Source organism: Leptonychotes weddellii, chromosome 10, assembly GCF_054177405.1.
Source record: "Leptonychotes weddellii isolate Sample4059 chromosome 10, ASM5417740v2, whole genome shotgun sequence".
NCBI classification, from domain to species: domain Eukaryota; kingdom Metazoa; phylum Chordata; class Mammalia; order Carnivora; family Phocidae; genus Leptonychotes; species Leptonychotes weddellii.
In genome coordinates this window covers 92,075,529-92,099,712 of record NC_138378.1, presented here as the reverse complement: position 1 = coordinate 92,099,712, position 24,184 = coordinate 92,075,529, and the positions used below count along the sequence as shown (strand labels likewise).

General features: G+C 43.1%; 1 protein-coding gene and 1 long non-coding RNA gene across 2 annotated transcripts; both read right to left on the bottom strand.

Annotated features, from left to right (window-relative positions):
• Window positions 1–499: 499 nt before the first annotated feature.
• COX7A2L (cytochrome c oxidase subunit 7A2 like) lies at window positions 500–19,581 on the bottom strand. Its single transcript, XM_081796861.1, has 3 exons — window positions 19,413–19,581; window positions 2,503–2,634; window positions 500–1,374 (listed from the first exon to the last, which is right to left on the bottom strand). Exons 1-3 carry the CDS (start codon window positions 19,482–19,484, stop codon window positions 1,234–1,236), a joined length of 345 nt encoding a protein of 114 aa, XP_081652987.1. The 5' UTR covers window positions 19,485–19,581; the 3' UTR covers window positions 500–1,233.
• On the bottom strand, window positions 12,849–15,615 carry LOC145715937 (uncharacterized). The gene is made up of 2 exons (XR_014138238.1): window positions 13,131–15,615; window positions 12,849–12,910 (listed from the first exon to the last, which is right to left on the bottom strand). It is a non-coding gene; the product is annotated as an uncharacterized LOC145715937 (long non-coding RNA).
• Window positions 19,582–24,184: the final 4,603 nt, after the last annotated feature.

Here is a 24,184-nt window from a genome sequence, read left to right as displayed (position 1 = left end):
AAAAAAAAAAAAAAATCTTTCTGTAGTCTGAAGTTTTTCAAAATAAAAACCTGGAAGAAATACCAGAGAAGAATAAAGTTTAGATCTGTACAGACAAGTAAGGGCCTGCTAGCCTGTGAGGATGCTACTGGGTGTTTATTTTAACCTCAGTAAAAGGTCACTGTTCCTTGCTATGGCAAGATACAGACTACCACTTTACATATAATAAAATCCCACCTTTTCTCAGCATTCATATAGCGTATGTGAAGCCTACCGATTGTGACAGCACAGGAAATTAATGTCTAAATGAACTGTGTGTTACAGGCACATTTCACTACGGGGCAAGCTGGTTTCTTATAAGGAACCATATGGTAATTATCAATATGCCATTAGCCTATTACTTGACTCTGAGGAACCATTTTGTAAAGATAATCTAGTGCCTAATTAAAAAGAAAGAAATGAGACTCAGGTTTAGGATGCCTCTGGTATTCTGAAAGGGCATTCAAAAGGACTTCAAAACTGAGATTTTTCATTCATGTATTTATTCCGCAATCAAAATAAATCATAATTTAAAGCCATAACATTTTGAAAAGGTAAAGGAGACTGTGTCACAGTGGCATTAATAAAACAACACTGGCCTAAAGTGCAACACTGAAAAGGTGTTTTCTGCTCCCGAGGTGGAATAAATACATAACAATTACACTTAAAATTTCACTAAAGATCTGGGAGGAGGCAAGTAGCCCTTGGAAACAAACTGTCCAATGAACAGTGGCAGGCTGCAGATAACTTTTCTTAACATTTTACTGCAAGAAGGAAAAACCCCCAAGGTGTCTACTAGCGCAAACCCCCGTTTCATGCTCCTGGCCTTGGTTTCTTCCTTCCTTCCTCAATCACATCCAAATCCAGAAAGGCCTCTGCACCCCATGCTCAAAAACACCACTGTGAGTCCCCAAGGACCTCAGTACAGACTGTTGTCAATGAGTCTGTGTGCGACCTTCCTCCAGAACCTCCAGGGAAATCAGGAGCCTAAAGAGCAGCAGTATCTCTTTAAACAATGGTTTTAACTGTCCAATGAGCTCTGATGGACCATGTGCATTTCATAAACAAACCAAAATAGTGCCTTAGTCTCTTCCTATTTCTCTGGGAAAATTTAAGTAAACCATTCAAGTAAAAAAGAAAATGTTTACAGAGCGGTGAAAAATGAAAATTCAATGGGTTTATGCCAAAAAGCAAACCAGTCCTCTGCAGCCTAACTCATTTGTTTCTGGGCCGCGAAGCCATGTAGAGAGCGATCAGGCAGTAGATGGTCCCCCCCAGCGTCAGCGCCATGGTGGTCCGGTAAAGCATTTGGTCAGGCAGGCCTCGTTTCAGGTGGATGGGCACACCGTCAGATTTCTGGAAAGCAAGAATTACCAAGGACATGGTTAATAATAAAAAGATTTTACAGTTTAGGCTAATAAAGAACAAATGTCTCTACTTTTAACTAATCCATCAACACACTGCAGTGGAAAAAGCCCTAATCCGTCGGAATGCTCACAGAAATAGTGGTATACATTTCCTTACACACGCAGCTACAGCCCTGTAAGGCCAAAGCCATTCTCCAAAGCGGAGCCTCACGAACACGCATGCAACAGATTCCACATTTCTAAGAAATTCATCATATATTGCTTAATTAGGAAAGCAGCACGGGTGGATTTCTTTTAAAAGCAAAAGTAAGCCACAGCTAAATGACCACAGGCACAAGAAATGTTTGACTTCTGATCTTTAGTCAATGATGTCTGAGCTCACCAGATCAATTAATAGGCTCTAGTCCATTTTGTATTCAGCTTCTTTCCATTAAGCTGTTAAACCCTTGTTTAAAAAAGAGACTCCAGGGTGCCTGGGTGGCTCAGTTGGTTAAGCGACTGCCTTCGGCTCAGGTCATGATCCTGGAGTCCTGGGATCGAGCCCCACATTGGGCTCCCTGCTCTGCAGGAAGCCTGCTTCTCCCTCTCCCACTCCCCCTGCTTGTGTTCCCTCTCTCGCTGTGTCTCTCTGTCAAATAAATAAAATCTTTAAAAAAAAAAAAAAAAAAAAGACTCCATAAAATGCTGAATCCATTATTTTGCAGTCTCCAAACTCCCTCCCCCATAGTAACTCAAGACCCCAAATGCCCAATCAAGTCTTACTTATCGGATAAAAAGGGATTAAACTGACCAAAAGTCCCCAAGCCGGTCCTGAATCTGCACATATTTTTGAGGATGGGGAAGCTGCCTTCTAGCAACAGCAGGAACAGACACTGCCACTCCCACAGCACCTGATCTGCAGCTGGGTCACTGGCCTGTTATCTGTACATAGATTACCATTAATAATATTTTAAAATCCAATTCTGGCTTCCCTCTGTTGATCAGCAAACCCAAGAGAGCCTCCTCTACTTCTAACAGCTCAGTGAATTTTAATATCAAGCAAGCAAAAAACAACCAGAAGAAAACTCACTGCCAAAATAACTTATTCTCTAGTGTCTGTTCTAGTGTCTTCTCTCACCTGGAAAAACTTCTGCAGCTCAGGAACTTTGTTTTTCCCAGCATAATCATATACCGCAAAATCAGAACTCAGTTTGGTTGGTGTGGCAAATATGATAGGCGGTGCTTCTGTGGAAACCACAGGCCTTAATCCCTGTAAGAAAAAGGAAAATGTCAAGTTGAAAGCATGCCTGAGCTTATGAACAACCTTTCCACAAGCAGGCTGTCTGGAATCGTGGAGGCAGTAATTCAACCACACCAGAAGAAAGGAAAGGCTCTCCAAGTCTACATTACAAGGCCTTTAATTTTAAGATTTAAAGTCCTTAAACTTTCAACAAAATACATTAGTCCACTTTCCCACAGCAAACCCCATCAAGAAGAATTCCCCGACATTAAGATGGGGGTCAGGGGAGGAAGGGAAGCAAACAACCAACCACAAAAGCCCAATCTGGGCTTCCAGAAATAACTATTATGTCTATCTTCCTACTAAATCAGTAAAACATTTATAATCTATATGAACTTTTGGTTAGATTTCCAAAGAGACCTGGCTGTCCCTTTTCTCCTCTGGGTGAGCTGATGTACTAACATGTTATCTCCTAACTCCAAAGTAGACATCAGAAACTGTCCAGACACACAGTAAAGAAATATCTCAATCTGGAAGAGCCTGTAATGGTAAGAGACTTGTCTTTCAGGACCAGAAAACAAAACAAAACAATTAGAGTGATTAAACCTTCCAGCATTAACAAAGCTGTAAGTAAAACAGATATAGTAAAAATAAAGGAAACTCAGTGTTCTCATCTGTGACATGTATATAAAAGTACTGGGATCTACCCCTGAAAAGACTGCATGAGACACTACGTGCCTAAAGCAGCAGGCCTGCCACAGGCACACGGCACACAGTCAATAATATAAACTGAACGACATTGGGGGTTAACACAGGTTTGTGATTAGCAGCTCCCTGGGCCACATGGACAGAAGGACAAACACACAAGCTTAAAAAGAACCTAAAGGGGGAGAAAAATGAAGTACTGTCACAGGCTACAACAAGGATAACCCTTAAAAACATGCCAAGTAAAAGAAGCTAGTCAAAAAGACCACATCTTATAGGACCCCATTCATATGCAAGTCCAGAATAAGAAAATCTACACAGACAGAAAGTAGATCGGCAGCTGCCCAGGCCTAGGAGGTGAGCAACAGAGGGGTGATAACTGCAGGGTATACGTTTCTTCTGGAGGTGACGAAAATGCTCAAAAATTAATGTGGCAGTGGTTACACAGTATCTATTAATACACTGAAAAACCACTGAGCTATACACTTTATTATTTTTTTTTTATTATTATTATTTTTTATTTGAGACAGAGAGAATTGAGAGACAGAGAGCATGAGAGGGAGGAAGGTCAGAGGGAGAAGCAGACCCGAGTCTGCTCACCCAGAGGAGAAAAGGGACAGCCAGGTCTCTTTGGAAATCTAACCAAAAGTTCATGTGGCCCAGGGAGCTGCTAATCACAAATCATGCGGGACTCGATCCCGGGACTCCAGGATCATGACCTAAGCCGAAGGCAGTCGCTTAACCAACTGAGCCACCCAGGCGCCCCTGAGCTATACACTTTAAATGAGTGAATGTATGGTATGTAAATTGTATCTCAATAAAGCTACAAAAAAAAAAAAAAAGAAGAAGAAGAACCTAAGGGGAAGTCTGGTTTTCTATCTGATAGAGTAAACCCACAGTGGCAGGTATAGAGATGGTTCTCCAAAATAACCCGCAGATTAAGATATGAGCTAAGAGTTACAAACCAATAAAATCACATCCTTTTATATTAAATTCTAACTACAAAAAATAAAAATTTAAAGTTAGGAAGTAGGGTTCAAGCTCAGCCTCTTTCATTATACAGATGAAAAAGAAAATCCTTTGCTCAAATTAACAGAGTTGTCGGACCCCTGGTCCTTGATCTCTTCAAAGAAATAAAAACTTACATATAACTGACAAGACCTACTCTAAAGATCATATATTGAAAGCCTCAATGAGGGGCAGCTGGGTGGCTCAGTCGTCAAGGGTCTGCCTTTGGCTCAGGTCATGATCCCAGGGTCCTGGGATCGAGCCCCGCATGAGGCTCCCTGCTCGCCAGGAAGCCTGCTTCTCCCTCTGCCACACCCCCGCTTGTGTTCCCTCTCTCGCTCGCTCTCTGTCAAATAAATAAATAAAATCTTCAAAAAAAAAAAAAAAAAAGAAAGAAAGAAAGCCTCAATAATACTCCCACCAGGGAAGCATTAAGATCAACAGGGCAACAAAAACACATTAAAGCAAACTTGGTTTTGGTCCAAGATGGCAGCACAGAAAGACTCTGAACTCACTTCCTCCAAGAACACACCAAATCTACACCTACATATAGAGAGCAATTCCTCCTGAAGAAGAATTGAAGGCTGACTGAACAGCTTCTGCATAGCAAAGGATAGAGGGACCACACAGAGAATGGCAGGAGACAAAGACATGGTAACAAGAGGAACCCCACCTTTTGCTAGGAACTGCAGTAGGGAGGGATAGCACTGACAGGCCCACACACAGATTCACCCAACCTGGGGGTAGGGCAAAAAACCCAGCAGTTTAAAAGGCAAATAGAGGGCACCCCATAGCTCAGTCAGTTAAGTGACTGCCTTCGGCTCAGGTCATAATCCTGGAGTCCTGGGATCGAGTCCCTCGTCGGGGCTCCCTGCTCAGCGGGGAGTCTGCTTCTCCCTCTGACCCTCCCCCTCTTGTGCTCTCTCTCTCTCACTCTCTTTGTCTCAAGTAAGTAAGATCTTAAAAAATAAAGTAAAATAAAATAAAAGGCAAATAGACTGTAAGTGAAGGAAGCCCCGTACACTAAGGCTACAGCAACTGCTAAATAGTGGGAGAACTGCTGGAACTCCCTCTGGTTAGAAGGTGCTAGCAAGCACCACTGTTTACATTCCCCCTCTGCCTTGATAGTGCAGATGGGAGCAGGCATGCTAGCCAGCCTGCAGCCTCGGGCCCCTAACCCACACCAGCTCCAGCTGTCCCCCAAAGGTGTTCTCCACCATGTGCACCTGCCTCAGCTCCAACCATCCCACCACGGCTGCCCCAGCACAGCACAAACCAGAACACCCCAGCCTGCACCAGCTACAGCCCTTGCTATCTCACCAAGGTGGCCTGGGCACAAAACACCCTGGAACACCGCTGGCCCGCATCTGCTTCAGCAGCCATCCAGGGCACTTCCTATGCAGAGCGTGCCAGCACATCCTGCCCCAGCTCTAGCCATCCCACTATGGTGTCCCAGGGTGGAGAGCCTGAGGACCACCCAGCCTGAGCCTGACCCAGCTCCTGCCATCCCACCAGGGCAGCGCTAGACCCAAGCACCCCTGAACCACCTGGCCTGAACTTGCCCCAGCTCCCACCATCCCACAGGGCAGACCCAAAGAATGCACCCTGAGCCTGTGCCCACTACAGCTCTAGCCAGCCAAAGCCACCAGACACAGTCTACAGAGGGGACACTCCTACACAAGGCCACTCCTTCAAGACTGGGGAAGGTTGCTGTTTCAACTAATTCATAGAAACAAACAGAGAAAGACAAACAAAATGAGAAAAAGGAATATGCTCCAAAGAAAAGAACAAAACTTCAGAAAAAGAACTAAATAAAATGGAGATAAGCAATGACCTGATAAAGAGTTCAAAGCAATGGTTATAAAGATGCTCACTGGAGCTGAAAGAAAAGCGTAAGAGAACTCAACAAAGAGATAAAAAATATAAAAAAGAACCAAACAGAGTTGAAGAATACAATAACTGAAATGAAAAACACCCTAGAGAGAATCAACAGCAGATCAGAAGATGCGGATGAATAGATTAGCAATCCGGAAGACAGAAAGCACCCAAGCTGAACAGCAAAAACAAAGACAGGTTAAGGGACCCTCTAGAACAATGTCAAGCATACTAATATTCACATTATAGGGGTCCCAGGAGAAAAGAGGCAGAAAACTTATTTGAAGACATAACGGCTGAAAATTTCCCTAACCTGGGAAAAGCAGACATCTAGGTCCAGGAAGCAGAGAGAGATCCAAACAAGATGAACCCAAGAAGATCCATACCAAGACACACAACAACGAAAATGACAAGGATTAAAGACAGAATCTTAAAAGCAGCAAGAAATAAGGAACTAGTTATGTACAAGGAAAACCCCATGAGGCTATCTATGGATTTTCCAGCAGAAACTGTGCAGGCCAGAAGACAGTGGCACAATATATTCAAAGCACTGAAAGAAAGAAACCTACAACGAAGAATGCGCTACCTGACAAGATTATCATTCAGAACTGAAGGACAAATAGGAGTTTCCCCAAACAACAAATAGGAGTTTCCCCAAACAAACAAAAGTTAAAGGAGTTCATCACCACTTAACCAGACTTAGAAGAAATGTTAAAGGGACTTTAAGCAGAAAAAAAAAAGGCCATGACTGGAAGAAAATTATGAAACAAAAACTTCACTGGTAAAAGCAAACGTATGATAAAGGTAGTAAATCAATCACTTAAAAAACTAGTATGAGGGCGCCTGGGTGGCTCAGTTGGTTAAGCGACTGCCTTCGGCTCAGGTCATGATCCTGGAGTCCCGGGATTGAGTCCCACATCGGGCTCCCTGCTCAGCGGGGGGTCTGCTTCTCCCTCTGACCCTCTCCCCTCTCGTGCTCTCTCTCAAATAAATAAATAAAATCTTAAAAAAAAAAAAAAAACTAGTATGAAAGTTAGAAGATGAGTAAAATCAATTACATCTATAAAATTTGTTGAGATTCACAAAATAAAGATGTAAAATATCACATCATATACATATACATACATGGGGGAATGATTTTGGAATGTGTTCGAACTTAAGCAACCATCAGCTTAATATAGACTGCTATATACTTATGATGTTATATATGAACCTTAAGCTAACCAGAAGCCAAAAACTTTATAATAAATCCACAAAAAAATAAAAAGAAAGGAATCCAAGTAAAACGCTAAAGTCACCAATTACAAGAGAAGAGAGCCAGGAGAAAAAAGAGAAAAACAACAAAAACCACCAGAAAACAATCAACAAAATGGCACCTGTAAATTATTACTTTAAATGTAAATGATCTAAAAAAAAAAAATGGGGCGCTTGAGTGGCTCAGTCAGTTAAGTGTCTGACTCTTGATCTCAGGGTCATGAATGGATCCTACTTAAAAAAAAAAAAAGTAAATGGTCTAAATGCTCCAATCAAAAGACAAGGGTGATTCAGGGATGCCTGGGTGGCTCAGTCGGTTGGGCATCTGCCTTCGGCTCAGGTCATGATCCTAGGGTCATGGGATCGGTCCCACATCGGGCTCCTTGCTCAGTGGAAAGCCTGCTTCTCCCTCTGCCTGCCACTCCCTGTTTGTGCTCTCTTGCTCGCTCTCTCTGACAAATAAATAAAAACTAAAAATCTTAAAAAAAAAAAAAAAAGACAAGGGTGACTCAATGAATAAAAAACAAGGGCACCTATATGTTGCCTATAAGAGGCTCTCTTCAGACCTAAAGACACGTATAGACTGAAAGTGAAAGGATCTAAAAAAAATATTCCATACAAATGAAAGCAAAAAGAAAGCTGGGATAGTAAAACTTTTATCAGACAAAGTAGTCTTTAAAACAAAGACTGTAACAAGAGACAAAGAAAGGCATTTTATAAAGGGAATAATCCAACAAGAGGACACAACAATTGTAAATATCTATGCACCCAACATAGGAGCACCTAAATATACAAAGCAAATATTAACAGACACAAAGGAAGAAACTGACAGTAATACAATAATAGTAGGAGGCTTTAACACCCCTTACATCAATGGACAGAAAATCCAGACATAAAATCAATAAGGTAACAGTGGCTTTAAATAACATTAGACCAGACAGACCTAGCAGATATATACAGAACATTCCATCCATAAGCGGCAGAATATACATACTTTTCAAGCTAACATCATACTCAATGGTGAAAAGTGAAAGCTTTTTCTCTAAGATCAGGAACAAAACAAGGATGTCCCTTCTCCCCACTTTTATTCAACACAGTACTGAAGTCCTAGCCACAGCAATCAGACAAGAAAAAGAAATAAAAGGCATCCTAAGTGGTAAGAAAGAAGTAAAACTTTCACTATTTCCAGCTGACATGATACTACATATAAAAAAAACACTAAAGACTCCACCAAAAAAATATTAGAATACATGAATTCAATAAAGTCCCAGGATACAAAATATACAGAAATCTGTTGCATTTCAATATGCTAATAGTGAAGCAGCAGAAAGAGAAATTAAGAAAACAATCCCATTTACAACTACATCAAAAAGAATGAAATACCTAAGGAAAAAATTTAACCATGGAGGTGAAAGACCTGTACTCTGAAAACTATTACGACAATGATGAAAGAAACTGAAGACACAAATAAATCGAAAGATATACCATGCTCATTAACTGGAAGAATCAATACTGTTAAAATGCCCATACTACCCAAAGCAGCCTACAGATTCGATACAGTCCCTATCAAAATACCAATAACATTTTTCACAGAATAAGAAAAAAATAATCGTAAAATTTGTATGGAACCACAAAGATCCCAAATAGCCAAAGCAATCTTGAAAAAGAAGAAAAAAGCTGAAGTATCACAATCCCAGACTTCAAGATATACCAAAAGCTATAATAATCCAAACAGTATGGTACTAGCACAAAAATAGATATCAATGGAATAGAATAGAGAGCCCAGAAATAAAACCATTCTTTATATGGTCAATTAATCTACAACAAAGGAAACAAAAATACACAATGGGGAAAAGACAGTCTCTTCAATAAATGGTGCTGGTAAAACTGGACAGCTACATGCAAAAGAATGAAACTGGGGGTGCCTGGGTGGCTCAGTCGCTTGAGTGTCCAACTCTTGGTTTTGGCTCAGGTCAGGATCTTGCGGTCGTGGGATCCAGCCCCACATGAGGCTCTGCATTCAGTGTGGAGTCTGCTCCAGATTCTCTCTCCCTCCCCTCCCACCCACTGCTTTCTCTCTAAATAAATTAACTTGGGGCACCTGGCTGGCTCAGTCAGCAGAGCATGTGACTTTTTTTTCTTTTTAAAGATTTTATTTATTTATTTGACAGAGAGAGACACACACAGCAAGCGAGGGAACACAAGCAGGGAGAGTGGGAGAAGGAGGCCTCCCTCGAAGCAGGGAGCCGGACATGGGGCTCAATCCCACGACCCTGAGCCGAAGGCAGATGCTTAACAACTGAGCCACCCAGGCACCCCAGAGCATGTGACTCCTGATCTCAGGGTTATGAGTTCAAGCCCCATGTTGGGTATAGAGATTACTTTTAAAAATTAAAAAAAAAAAAAGAGTTTTTGGCTTTGGACTAGGAGACAAAGTTGCAATGGTCTTTGGTTGTCCTGAATCAGGGTTCATCCAACACCAGCCACCTCCACCATGCCACCTAAGTCCGACCCTAACAAGATCAAAGCTGTACTGTATACCTGAGGAGCACCGGTGGGGAAGTCAGTGCCACGTCCCCCCAGCCTCGAAGACTGGCCCCCTGGGTCTGTCTCCAAAAAAGGTTGGTGATGACATCACCAAGGCAACGGGTGATTGGAAGGGTCTGAGGATTATAATGAAAGTGACCATTCAAATTAGACAGGGCCAGAATGAAAAGGCACCTTCTGCCTCTGCCCTATCAAAGCCCTCAAGGAACAGCCAAGAGACAAAAAGAAGCAAAAAAACATTAAGCACAGTGGAAATATCACTTTTGGTGAGATTGTCAACATTGCCTGACAGATGTGGCACCAATCTTTAGCCACAGAACCCTCTGGAACCATTGAAGAGATCATGGGGACTATCCAGTTGGGCTGCAAATGTTGGTGACCACCACCTCATGACATCACAGATGACATCAATAGTGGTGCAGTGGAATACCCAGCTAGTTAAGAACTACAAAAGAAAATACTCCAATAAAGGATCATTGGAACTCCCCCAAAAAAACAAAACAAAACCCACAAAAAATAAATTCAAATGGATTAAATACCCAAATGTAAGACCTGAAATCATAAACTCCTAAAAAGAAAACATACACAGTCTCTTAGACATCAGCCTTATCAACATTCTTCTGAATCGGTCTCTTCAGGTAAGGGAAACAAAAGCAAAAATAAACAATTGGGACTACATCAAACTAAAAATCTTTTGCACAGTGAAGGAAACCACCAAAACAAAAAGGCAACCTACTGGATAGGAGAAGATTATGTGCAAATGATATATCCAATAAGAGGTTAATATACAAAATCTATAAAGAACTTATACAACTCAATACCAAAAAAACAGATGTACAGAGGACCTGAACACACATTTTCCAAAGATGATTTACAGATGGCCAAGAGACACATGAAAAGATGTTCAACATCACTAAGTATCAGGGAAATGCAAATCAAAACCACAATGAGAATGGCTAGTATCAAAAAGTCAAGAAATAACAAGTGTGTAGAGGAATACAGAAAAAAGGCAACCCTCATGCACTGTTCACGGGAATATAAATTGGTGCAGCCATTATGGAAAACAGTTATGGAGGTCCCTCAAAAAATTAAAAATACAAATACCATACAAACCAGTAATTCTGCTTCTGGGTATTTACCCAAAGAAAACAAAAATATAGGGGGCGCCTGGGTGACTCAGATGGTTAAGCGTCTGCCTTCGGCTCAGGTCATGATCCCGGGGTCCTGGGATTGAGTCCCACATCAGGCTCCCTGTTCCTTGGGGAGCCTGCTTCTCCCTCTGCCTCTCTCTCTCTTATGAATAAATAAATATTTAAAAAAAGAAAGCAAAAATATCAATTCAAAAAGATATGTGCACCCCTATGTTTACTGCAGCATTATTCACAATAGCCAAGATATGGAAGCAACGTAAGTGTCCATCAATATATGAATGGAGGGGCGCCTGGGTGGCTCAGTTGTTAAGCGTCTGCCTTTGGCTCAGGTCACGATCCCAGAGCCCTGGGATCGGGCCCCACATTGGGCTCTCTGCTCAGCAGGGAGCCTGCTTCTCCCTCTCCCACTCCCCCGATTGTGTTCCCTCTCTCGCTATCTCTCTCTCTCTAATAAATAGGTAAAATCTTAAAAAAAAAAACAGAAGAATGGATAAAGAAGATGTGATACACACACACACACACACACACACACACAGTGGAGTAATACTCAGCCATGAAATAAGATTTTGCCACTGGCAACAACTTGGATGGACCTAGAGGGTATTATGCTAAGTGAAATAAGTCAGACAGAAAAAAAAAAAAAAACATTAATATTTCACTTATGTGTGGGATCTAAAAAATAAAACAAAAAATAGAAATAGACCCAGAAATACAGAGAACTGGTGGTTGCCAGAGTGGAGTGGGTGGGAGGATGAGGGGAAAGAGGTGAAGGAAATTAAAAGGTACAAACTTCCAGTTGTAAAATAAGTCAGGAGGATAAAAAGTACACCATACAGAATACAGTCAATAATGCTGTGAGGTGACAGATGATAACTACACTTATGTGGTGAGCATTTTGTAATGTATATATCACTATGTTGTACACCTGAAACTAATATAATATTGTAAATCAACTATACTTCAATTAACCCCCCACCAAAAAGTAAACTTCGTTTCTATTTCTTTGACACAGTCCCACAAATGGGAATGAACCGTGGACTTTTTTTCTGCACTGCATTCACTCATTCAGCATATATGACTGAGCCCTTACTCTATCCTGAAAATACACGATGAATAAGACAGATACAATCCCTGCCATTACGGATATTAATGTTATGGAATAACAGCCACTAATTATGTGCTCGGCCTTTCTTATATGCCCAGCATCCTGTCAAGCATTTCACACACATCATCTCATTTAATCCTGCCAGCAACCCTACCAAGATGTTATTATTCCCATTTTATAGAGGAGAAAACTAGATCAGAGAAGGCAACTTGCCTAAGATCGTGTAGCAAAAAGGATGGCGCCTAGCGTCAAAACTCAGGCCCCTCTAAAGTCCACAGCCTTGGGTTTTTAAGTATTCTACTACCTGCCCCCACTGCCCCTCTCAACTATTGCTTAACGGCAACAACTGATTTAAAGAGAAAGTTTTTTAAGTTGCTAGTCTAAATTTAGTATATAATACACTCAGGTTCAGAAGGAGTTAGAGATGGGAAGAGAGGCCCTAACTACTGAGATACCAACGTTAGAAAGTATCTCTCTTTGAACTAAAGAATTTAACAGGCTCCTTTATTCTGTGAGCTTTGTATTTTCTCCTATAAGGATCATTTCCCCTTGAATGCAAAAATTTAAAAACTCTTTCTACCAAGCAGCTCCGAAAATGGTTTGAAGTTAAATTCTTGTTTTGACAGGACTAATGTGAGTGCATTTTTAGAAAGGATTATACCTAGGGCGCCTGGGTGGCTCAGCTGGTTAAGCGACTGCCTTCGGCTCAGGTCATGATCCTGGAGTCCCGGGATCGAGTCCCACGTCGGGCTCCCTGCTCGTCAGGGGGTCTGCTTCTCCCTCTGCCCTCTTCCCTCTCATGCTCTCTGTCTCTCATTCTCTCTCTCTCAAATAAATAAATAAAAAATCTTTAAAAAAAAAAAAAAAAGAAAGGATTATACCTAATCGCTCAGTGTTTGTTCACCCATCAAGTGATTCAAAACTACAGCAAAGTTTTTGAACAATATCATCTGAAAAAAAGAGTATCAACCATCTTAATGGTTTTAAATAACTCCGTATTTCCATTTATAATACTGTAAGTTTGGAATATGGAATTTTAAAGTTACCAGTAATCCCAGTATCTTATCCCATTAACTATTATAATTTGTATATTCTCCTCCAATCTTTTTTTATAGGCGTATTTTAACATCTTTACAGTTGCAGTATAAAATTCTACATTCTAGGGGCACCTGGGCAGCTCAGTCGGTTAAGCCTCTGCCCTGGGCTCAGGTCATGATCCCAGGGTCCTGGATAGAGCCCCCAAGTCCCTGCTCAGTGGGGAGCCTGCTTCTCCCTCTGCCTGCCACTCCCCCTGTTTATGCCGTCAAATAAATGGATAAAATTCTTTTAAAAAATAAAATAAAATTCTACATTCCGTTTTTATTTATAACCATTTCTTTTCAGGATCCTACATAATCTTCATAAATAAATTTACTCTTCACATTAACCCTGTAAATGAGGTATTATCGTCTCATGTTACAGATGATTTTTTTTTTTTCAGATTTTATTTGAGAGAGTGAGTGAGTGAGAGAGAGGGAGAGCGTGCACGCGAGCATTGGGGGGGTAGGTCAGAGGGAGAAGCAGACTCCCCGCTAAGTGGGGAGCCCGATGCAGGACTCGATCCTGGGACTCTGGAATCATGACCTGAGGTGAAGGCAGACGCTTAACCGACTGAGCCACCCAGGCGCCCACCATGTTACCGACGATTAAAACAAAGCTCAGAGATTCCATAAGAAAGATGGGATTCAAACCCACACATTTTTATTATACCATACAATCAATAATTCAGCTGTCCTGGCCCCACAGGTAAAAGGAATGGATATTAATCGCTTCTCGGCCTTTTGGCTAAGATCATGTGTATGAATGGATATTCACCTATCTCTCATTAAATTTCCTAAGAATTAAAAGCAGTCAGTGCTTCCAATGTTTCAAGGCAGCTAGACAGGACTGACACTGGGGTTCTCAAGAGTGGACTTGAACAGGAAGCTGTATTTACAGGAAGGTACCTAAAGCAAATCCCTTCACCTATGCCTCTTCCAGGGTTGCGGCTGCCCCAATGTAGAAGAATTATGGGCCTCCGCATCTCAGTAACTGACTATAGCATCCTTCCAGGTTTTCAGGCCAAGATCCTTGGAATCTTTTTTTTTTTTTAAGATTTTATTTGAGACCGAGCGAGTGGGGGAGGAGGAGACAGAGGGAGAGGATCTCAGCAGACTCCTCACTGAATGCGAAGCCCTCTACAGCTCAATCTCACAACCCTGAGATCATTACCCGAGCCGAAATCAAGAGTCAGATGCTTAACGGACTGAGCCACCCAGGTGCCCAGAATCATTTTTAATACTGCTTACACACTGCAAATCCTTTTGGCTCTACTTTCAAAATACACTCAGCATCTGACCACTTCTCACCCATCTCCACCAATCCACACTCTGGTCCAAACCCCTGGATTTTTATAACAGCCCCCCAACTGATCACCCTCCTTCCATTTCCACACTGGCTGCCCTGCAGTCTACTCTTAATGCAGTGACCAGTGATTGTAGATGTCACTACTCAGCTCAAACCTCTCCAAAAGCCTCCTCACACTGAGCAAAACCCAAAGTTCTTACAATGATTTCCAGGGCCATGAGATGCACCCCTCAAACCCCACCACCCTACCACTTACATCATCCCCTTACTCTACCCCCAGTCCCCTAGACAAGCCCCTTAAACCTCCCAGGCACCAGGCACTGTTCCCTCTACCTAGAATGCTCTTCTCTGGGTATCCACATGATTGGCACCCTCACCTCCTTCAGGTCTTTGCCCATGTGTCACCTTCTCAGCAAGACATTCCCTTACCACCCTTTTATACTGCATGTCCTCCCCTTTACCCTGCTAACAACCTATCACCCGTTCCCAGTTTTTTTTCTCCACAGCACTTATAAGCACCTAACACACCAAATTTTACTTTGTTTACTTTGTCTCCCCCTACTGCAATGGAAGCCTCACAAAGGCGGGATTTTGGCATGTTTTGTTCACTGCTCTTACTTCCCAAGACTTAAAAAAGCAAAGAGCACACTCAGTAAATATCTGTTGAATGTATAAATAAGCTATGGCTTCACCACCATGTAGACTTAAATATTTCAGAACTAAAGTCATGTAAATCAAATCAGTAGCTGATGGCAGAGCCTCCCACATCTCCCACAAATGAGAAAACTAGTGAATACTGTTCTTAAAATAGTGGACTGCAGACCAAGTGGAAATCACAGGTTTTGCTTTTTAATACCAAATCTCTTAGCTATTTACACAATCACTACCTCTACAATTAAGAGCCATTCAACAGCAACCACATTCAGCGGCTGAGTTCTTCCCAGTCTAATACAGTTGCTCCAAAAAATTTTCTTAAGATTTTATTTTTAAGTAATCTCTACACCCAATGCAGGGCTCAAACTCACAACCTCAAGATCGGAGAGTCTCATGCTCCACCAAATGAGCCAGCCAGGTGCCCCTAGTTGCTCCAAATTTTTAAAGAGAAAAGTCAACTCGATTTTTTTCCTCTCGAAGTTCACTGGCCCAAGTTTCCCTTTTCTTCTACCTTTTAGGTTTGAGGAGAGTGGAGAAATAAGAGAATTACATGATTTTTTTGTTTTAATTTTTAAATGATAGAATTTTTCAGTGTTCTGATCTGAATTCACTCTGATTTAGGGCTAGAAACAACTGTCAATCTGCAGCAACTCAAGTTCTACCTTCCAGCAAGATATCACCACCTCCATGTTTCCAGGACACAACACACTCCGCAGGTCCAAAATTCACACAGTTCCTCACAGACCTATTCAAGCTCCCTGTTTATAATGGAAGCACCACCATCCTCCCACTACCCAATCATCCTGGAGTCCTCCTTTCTCATCCCCCCAGTCTCCCACATCAGTTGCTAAATCCTTATCCCCCAGACCTCTCTCCTTTCCCACTCAGAAGACCCTGAACTATTTTATGGGTTTAACAGGCATCCCTGGTACTGGTCTCTCCCAGTCATATTATCTTTTCAGGCATAGCTCTGTCATGATACTTGCTCCTCCATCATAAACCCTCCATGAAACTAAAGGTAAGAAGTACGCCCTTGTTTCAACCTCTGGACAAGACTCTACCACAACTTTCTCCATCAAGATGTTTTGAAAATTCCTGTTTCTCACAAAATTAAGTCCTACCATCCTACACCCTTCATGATCTATCTCCATCTACCATGGCTAAACTTACTACTCAATGATTCCCCAGTGATTTAAGAGGCACCAGAAATCTGAAGGCCCTACCTGTACCACATGCATCTCAGGGTAATCTCTGCTCTGAGAGCCAATTCCATTTCATATGTTTTAGTCTAAAATTTTACTTCCTCGCTAAGTAACAAAACCTAGATTATGCTAAAATTCTATTAAATCTACAGAGCACCTGGGTGGCTCAGGTCATGATCCCAGAGTCCTGGGATCAAATGCCGTATCGGGCTCCCTGCTCGGCGGAGAGGCCGCTTCTCCCTCTGCCTGCCGCTCCTCCTGCTTGTGCGCTAACAAATAAAAAATAAAAGAACATCTACAACCACAAACAAATCAATTGTGATATATTCACACAATGAAATCCTACAAAGCAATAAAAGGAGCTACTAATACATGTAACATGAATGAACCTCAAAAATATTGACTGGGGGGAGGCCCTACACAAAAGAGTACTGCGTGGTTCCATTTACATGAAATTCAAAAACAGCAAAACTATTAATTTATAACAGTCACAATAGGAAGGTAGACAGAGATAGGGAAGGGAACTTCCTAGGGGTGACGGAATGTCGATATGTTAACAGGGGTATGGGTTACTGTGTATGCACTTGTCAAAACTCACTGAACTGCAACATTTAAGATCAGTGCACTGAAAAATACACTCCTATAGAAGCAAATATGATAGAAATGGCTATTCCCCTGTAATCTGCAAAAGAAATAAATCACTGTTGTTGACAACTCCTCCTTTAGACCTCACTACCAACTTGGCTTCAGTGACTCCACATTGGTTTCCCTTCTAATCCTGGTTTGTTCTTTTGATCAATGTTCCTCCTCCGGGCGCCTGGGTGGCTAGTCGTTAAGCGACTGCCTTCGGCTCAGGTCATGATCTCAGGGTCCTGGGACCGAGCCCCACATCGGGCTCTCTGCTCGGCGGGAAGCCTGCTTCTCCCTCTACCACTCCCCCTAATTGTGTTCCTGCTTTCGCTGTCAAATAAATAAAATCTTAAAAAAAAAAAAAAAAAAGTTCCTCCTCTACCCTCCCCTTCGTATTTCTGTAGTCTAATCATATTCCCACCTTTCTTCTCTATATGCTCCCTGCGTGATCTCCCCACCACAGATTCTACTACCAACTACAGACTGAAGACACCGAGACCTATTAAACTCTATATTCCTAAATCCAGCTACTACCAGACATGACATCATCACAAGTTCAACATTTATAAACCTGGATCCTTGCCCTATCTTAATTTTTTTTTTTAATTTTTATTTATTTATTTATTTATTTGACACAGAGAGAGAGCACAAGCAGGGGAAGTGGCAGGCAGAGGGGGAGGGAGAAGCAGGCTCCCTACTGAGCAGAGAGCCCAGCGACGCAGGGCTCCAGGGCGACCTGGGATCATGACCTGAGCTGAAGTCAGACCCTCAACCGACTGAGCCACCCAGACGCCCTTATCTTAGTTAATATTAACAGCACATCTAGGGGCGCCTGGGTGGCTCAGTCGTTAAGCATCTGCCTTCGGCTCAGGTCATGATCCCGGGGTCCTGGGATCGAGTCCCGCATCGGGCTCCCTGCTCAACGGGAAGCCTGCTTCTCCCTCTCCCGCTCCCCCTGCTTGTGTTCCCTCTCTTGCTGTGTCTCTGTCAAATAAATAAATAAAATCTTTTAAAAAAAACACAAATATTAACAGCACATCTAATCTTAGACTGAAATCACTTTTTTAAAAGATTTTATTTATTTGAGAAAGAGAGCAAGTGCATGAGCGGGGAGGGTGGGGTGGGCAGAGTGAGAGACAGAAGACTCCCCGCTGAGCAGGGAGCCCGACTAGGGACTCGATCCCAGGACCCAGAGATCATGACCTGAACTTAAGTCAGACACTTAACCTACTGAGCCACCCAGGTGACCCTGAAATCTCTTAAAACATCGTCCCCACTTGGGCAAGTTGCTGTGTCCCCCAGAAAAAGGAAGTAACAATAGAGCATCCTTTACACCCCACCTGGGATCCTTACTATTCGAATCCAGTTTTCCAACTGCATATTTCAGTTGCAAATATTTCCGACACTTCTCTGTGAGTATAAGGAACGAACATGATGGTATCTCACACTCAACTTCTGGAGAATAGCTACCACTTATCCAGTACCAACCATCTGCCAAAGACTACTAATGACGTGACACACACTTCACTTAACCTGTACTAAAGCTGCCCTAGATGAAACTAAGCTCACAATAAATTAAGTAACCTGATAAAGGTCATAAAAATAGTGGCAAAGCCAGGACATTAGCTCTGATGAAGAGTCTACAACTGAGGCTGAAACTCCCAACCAGCAAAATGAGTGAAATCAGAATACTTTTTAGACTCAAATGGCTGCAGCCAACCATGTTACAGCTGAGAAGCGTAAGGTCCTTCCACGTAACTGCCCAGATTCACCTGGACATTTGAAAGAACCCATCAAGTCCCCCAATTCTGATCATACAGCCTCTCCGGCCCCTGTGGCTTCCCTCGGTGCTGTCATCCCAGCTCTCCAACCTCGTGCCTTGATGCAGCTTTTGGGCGACGCAGGGAGGTACCAATGGAGCACTGAGGAGACCAAAAGCGGAACCTCCTTAAAAAGGACAAAGCCGAACTTCAGACTCTTGGCAGGTCGCATTCTGGGCCACGCCGACCCCACAAGCCACCCCCCGACCCAGAAGCAACGAGCTCAGAGGTCACCTTGACCCCAGCTGATGCCAGGCCCAACTTCCGCGCCGGACCAGCCCCGCCGGGAAAGCAGCTACAGAATGAGCAGCCTCAACGGCCGCTGCAAGCAGATGCGGAAAGGGGCCGGGAGGTGCGGGGCGAGCCAAACCCAACCGCAGGCAGAAATCCCGCCCGGCTCCGGCCTCACGACTGCCAGGCGCAGAGGCTCGGGCGACCACTTCTGTCCGAGACGGCCCGCCGCTATCAGTACCTGCGGGCTATAGGCGTCGGAAGCCCATGTTCCAGTCAACTTCTGCGTGAAGCCACTAAACTTGTAATACATGACGCCCGGTGTCCGGCTTCCCGCAGCCGCTACCTGCGCGACTGCCCCAGAGAAGGACCCTGCTTTCCCTGCCGCCGCTTTAAGTCTCAGCCCAAGGACCCTGCGCCAGAAGCCGGGCTGCCCGGAGATCGCCTAATTTATAACATGACCTCTTCAGCCATATCAGGGAACAAGAAGCCGGAGTGTCAGGGCCAAGAAGGCAAAAGACAGCTCTAGCAGAGCGCAGAAGGCCGCCGTAGCGGGGTCTGTAGGAAGCACGAAATTCCCGCCCCCCCACCACGCACACATTTTGATTCGGGCAGTGCTGAGACGCCTTAAGAAATGCGCAAGCGCCCCGCGAACCAGGCCGGAGGCTGAGGGACTCGCCAGGATCGAGTGGGGCGGACCTTGGGCGGGGCCTGGGGCGGGGTCTGGGGCGGGACGGGCGGGGAGAGCGAGAGTTGAGGGGCCACCAGTTGGTCCTTGGATGGGAAAGCTTCTCTTCCTTTACCAAACTTGCGCAGAGTCTCATTTCTTTCTTCCCCTCCCTAGGTCATTTGGTAAAGCGCCCTGCTGTCACTCAGTCGGAGTATGTACCCATTGGCCAGGCTTCTGCAGCAATCTGGGAGTGGGGGAGCAAATAAGAAAATGTGGGATCGTCTGCTGAGAGCTTTTTAGTACAGAGTGTTGTTAGTGGTTTCACCCCAGTAAATATAAGCTCTTAGGTTTTGTGCAAAAGAAATACATTGTGACCTAAACTTCAGACACCAGGATGTAAATTTTGCAGTTTCTCAGAACTGGTTTTTACTCTTACCTGAGTTTTATGGGAAGTGGTTGGTTATTCCTTCTTTGCCAGGCCTCTGCCCTTTGAGGTAAATGAGGTGGGAAATGGAGAGGAGGTAGACTAGAAACACTTGAAAAATTTGGACCTTGAGCCTGGAAGAGCCAGGACTACCACTTTAAGTTCCAGTAGTGTTCCTTTAGTTCAATTTAAAGATGTTCTTTAATTAAAAATAGAAATACAGGGCTCCTGGGTGGCTCAGTCAGTTAAGCGACTGCCTTCAGCTCAGGTCATGATCCCACAGTCCTGGAATGGATCCTGGCATTAGACTCCCTGCTCAGCAGGGAGTCTGCTTCTCCCTCTCCCTCTGCCCCTCCCTCCCCACACTCATGTGCGCTTGTGCGCGCGCTCTTTCTCTCTCTCTCTCTCTCAAATAAATAAGATCTTCTATTTTTTTTTAAGATTTTATTTATTTATTTGACAGAGACACAGCGAGAGAGGGAACACAAGCAGGGGGAGTGGGAGAGGGAGAAGCAGGCCTCCCGCCGAGCAGGGAGCCCGATGTGGGGCTCGATCCCAGGACCCTGAGATCATGACCTGAGCCGAAGGCAGTCGCTTAATGACCGAGCCACCCAGGCGCCCCTAAATAAGATCTTTTTAAAAATAGAAATACCATATGATCCAATAATTCCAGTAGTATTTAGCCAAAGAAAGTGAAAACACTAATTCACAAAGATATATGTGCACCCCTGTTTACTGCAGCATTATTTACAATAGGCAAGATATGGAAGCAACCTAAGTTTCCATCAGTAGACAAATTAATAAGGAAGATGTGGTGTGTATGTTGTGTGTAAATAAATAGATATAATGGAATATTACAGAACCATAAAAAAGAATGAGATCTTGCTATTTGTGACCTCATGGATGGACCCAGAAGGTATTATGTTAAGTGAAATAAGTCAGACTGAGAAAGACAAATACCATATGATTTCGTTCATAAGTGGCATCTAAAAAAAATTGAGGGCGCCTCCGTAGCTCAGTCAGTTAAGCGTCTGCCTTCAGCTCAGGTCATGATCTCAGGGTCCTGGGATTGAGTCCTGTATCAGGCTCCCTGCTCAGCAAGGAGTCTGCTTCTCCTTTTGCCTCTCGCTCCCCCTGCTCCTGCGCTCGCTCTCTCTCTTTGTCTCTTTCAAATAAATGAATAAAATATATTTTTAAAGATTTTATTTATTTATTTGACAGAGAGAGACACAGCAAGAGAGGGAACACAAGCAGGGGAAGTGGGAGAGGGAGAAGCAGGCTTCCCACAAAGCAGGGAGCCCGATGCGGGGCTCGATCCCAGGACCCTGAGATCATGACCTGAGCCGAAGGCAGACGCTTAACGACTGAGCCACCCAGGCGCCCCTGAATAAAATCTTTTAAAAAATGAAATAAATAGGGGCACCTGGGTGGTTCAGTTGGTTGGGCGACTGCCTTCGGCTCAGGTCATGATCCTGGAGTCCCGGAATCGAGTCCCGCGTCGGGCTCCCTGCTCGGCAGGGAGTCTGCTTCTCCCTCTCCCGCTCCCCTGTCTTGCGCTCTCTCTCTCTCTCTCTCACTCTCTCTCTCAAATAAATAAAGAAAATCTTAAAAAAAAAATGAAATAAATAAAATTGAATAAGCAAACAAAAAACAGAATCAGACCTGTAAAGACAGAGAACAAACTGATGCTTGCCAGAGGGGAGAGGGGTGCGGGGATTGGGGTAATGGGTGAAGGGGAGTGGAAGATACAGGCTTCTAGTTACAGAATGAATAAGTCACAGTAATAAAAGGCACAGCATAAGGAATATAGCAATGATATTATAGTATTGATTTTTTTAAAACAGACAGCTACACTTGCAGTAAACATAGCATAATAAATTAACTTCTCCAATCACTATGTTGTGCACCTGAAACTAATGTAATATTGTGTGTCAACTATACTCAAATAATAAAAAATAATAATAATAAAGATGTTTTTTAAGCCTCCATTATGTGCAAGGTACTGTATGAAAGGAGTATACCAGTTTCCTACCTCCAGGGATGAAGCACGACTTTTCTTTTTTTTTTTTTTCAAAGATTTTATTTATTTATTTGACAGAGAGCTACACAGTGAGAGAGGGAACACAAGCAGGGGGAGTGGGAGAAGCAGGCTTCCCGCTGAGCAGGGAGCCCGATGTGGGGCTCGATCCCAGGACCCTGGGATCATGACCTGAGCCGAAGGCAGACGCTTAACAACTGAGCCACCCAGGCGCCGCGAAGCACGACTTTTCTTAGCTTTATCATCAAACTACAGGTTTTCACAAGCATATTATGATGCACTTATGAAAGCATGTGGAAAACTGATAGATGATATTAACTAAACTTTACATAGCATTTCCCACAAATAAACTCATTTCATCTTTACAACAATCCTATGGGGTAAATGCTATTATTGGCTTCATCTTATAGTACTGGAAAAGGCGCAGAAAAGTCACTTGACCAGGTCAGTAGCAGAGCTAGTCATCTGGTTCAAAGTCTGTACTCTTAAGCACTACAATATAGAGAAATAGACATAAATCCATTCTGAGGAGGATGAAGGCTGAGTGTCCCAGAACTAGGGTCTACACCAGCGTCCTGACTTTGCCAGGTATAAGTCCAAGAGCCCCAGATGCTCAGCATTGCCAGTACTCTGAAGAGCAAAGGTTTCAGGCATATTCATATGATCAGCCCATCCAAAGTCGCTGTTTTACAAAGCAACATTGCTGTATAATGGAAAGAAAATGCAGTTTGGGTTTGAGTTGCAGTTTCTTCAAGGCTGAGCAATTTGCAACTCGTCATTTCCATTTTCTGAGCTTCACTTGCCTCTTCTGTAAAGTAGGAGTCATCATCATCATCATATTTTCCCTCACTAGTGTTCTGAGAATCCAGTTCAGTAAGTTATAAAGCTTACACAAATGTTAACTTGCTGATCTTACCTTTTAGTCATTTTACTTTTCCATAGCTCTTGATGATATGTAGAGGTCTTTTCTTGATTACTCTAATTTAAATTCATCAATTAATTAATTAACATTTTTAATTAATTAATTTTTTAAATGCTGGAATCACTCGTACTGAGAAAGGGTTGTAAGCTTGCTAACAGATATTAGGTGGAAGGAAAGGGCTTTCACAGAGTTTAGATTGAAAAGAGAAATTAAGTGATTTAGGACAGCTCTTCACTTCCATTCTACTGTCTTCTGGACATATATTGGGAAAAGAAAGTAGAGAACATTCCCCAACTTTTAGCAGCATTGAGGTGTACCAGCTTCTTGAAGTATAAAGGTGCCTGTCAACATTGGTTATTTTCCTAAAGTTCCTGCCATCTGATTTTAGATCCTGCAAGACATAAATTAAGAATCCTGAAAATGTTACAACAGCCGGGCTGTTCAGTGGGAGGTAAAATGTCAGTAGCAGAGTGTGGGTTGGGATGTCACATGGAGTGGCTGATCATAGGAAGATTTTGTCTCATTTCTCAAATAAAACACAGCGCTCTGACAGCCCTGAAGCCAGCTATTCTCATTCTTATTTGCATATCCCACCGAACATCAAAGCATGATCTTTCTTTATATCGTGATCCCTTCGGGTTGTTCGCTCTCCTATTCTGAGGGGAAGTGACCACAGTTCCCAGTGCAGAGAAGCTTGTCAATCGCCAAGTGATTTTGAGTGAGTGCAAACGCTGGTCTGGCTCTGGGTGAACCAGCCTGCGGGCGCACGTCTCCATTTGTGAGGACTGTGTGCTAATGGGCTCTGGCAGTCGGCTCTCTGAGAGCACTCGGGAGTGGATGGAAGAACCAATATAAATTTTAAATTGGTTTGTACTGAATATAAATAGGAACTGCCTCCATGTGAAATAGTTCTTAATTTTTTTTAATTCTCTAATTTTCCAAGAATTGGCCTTTTAAAA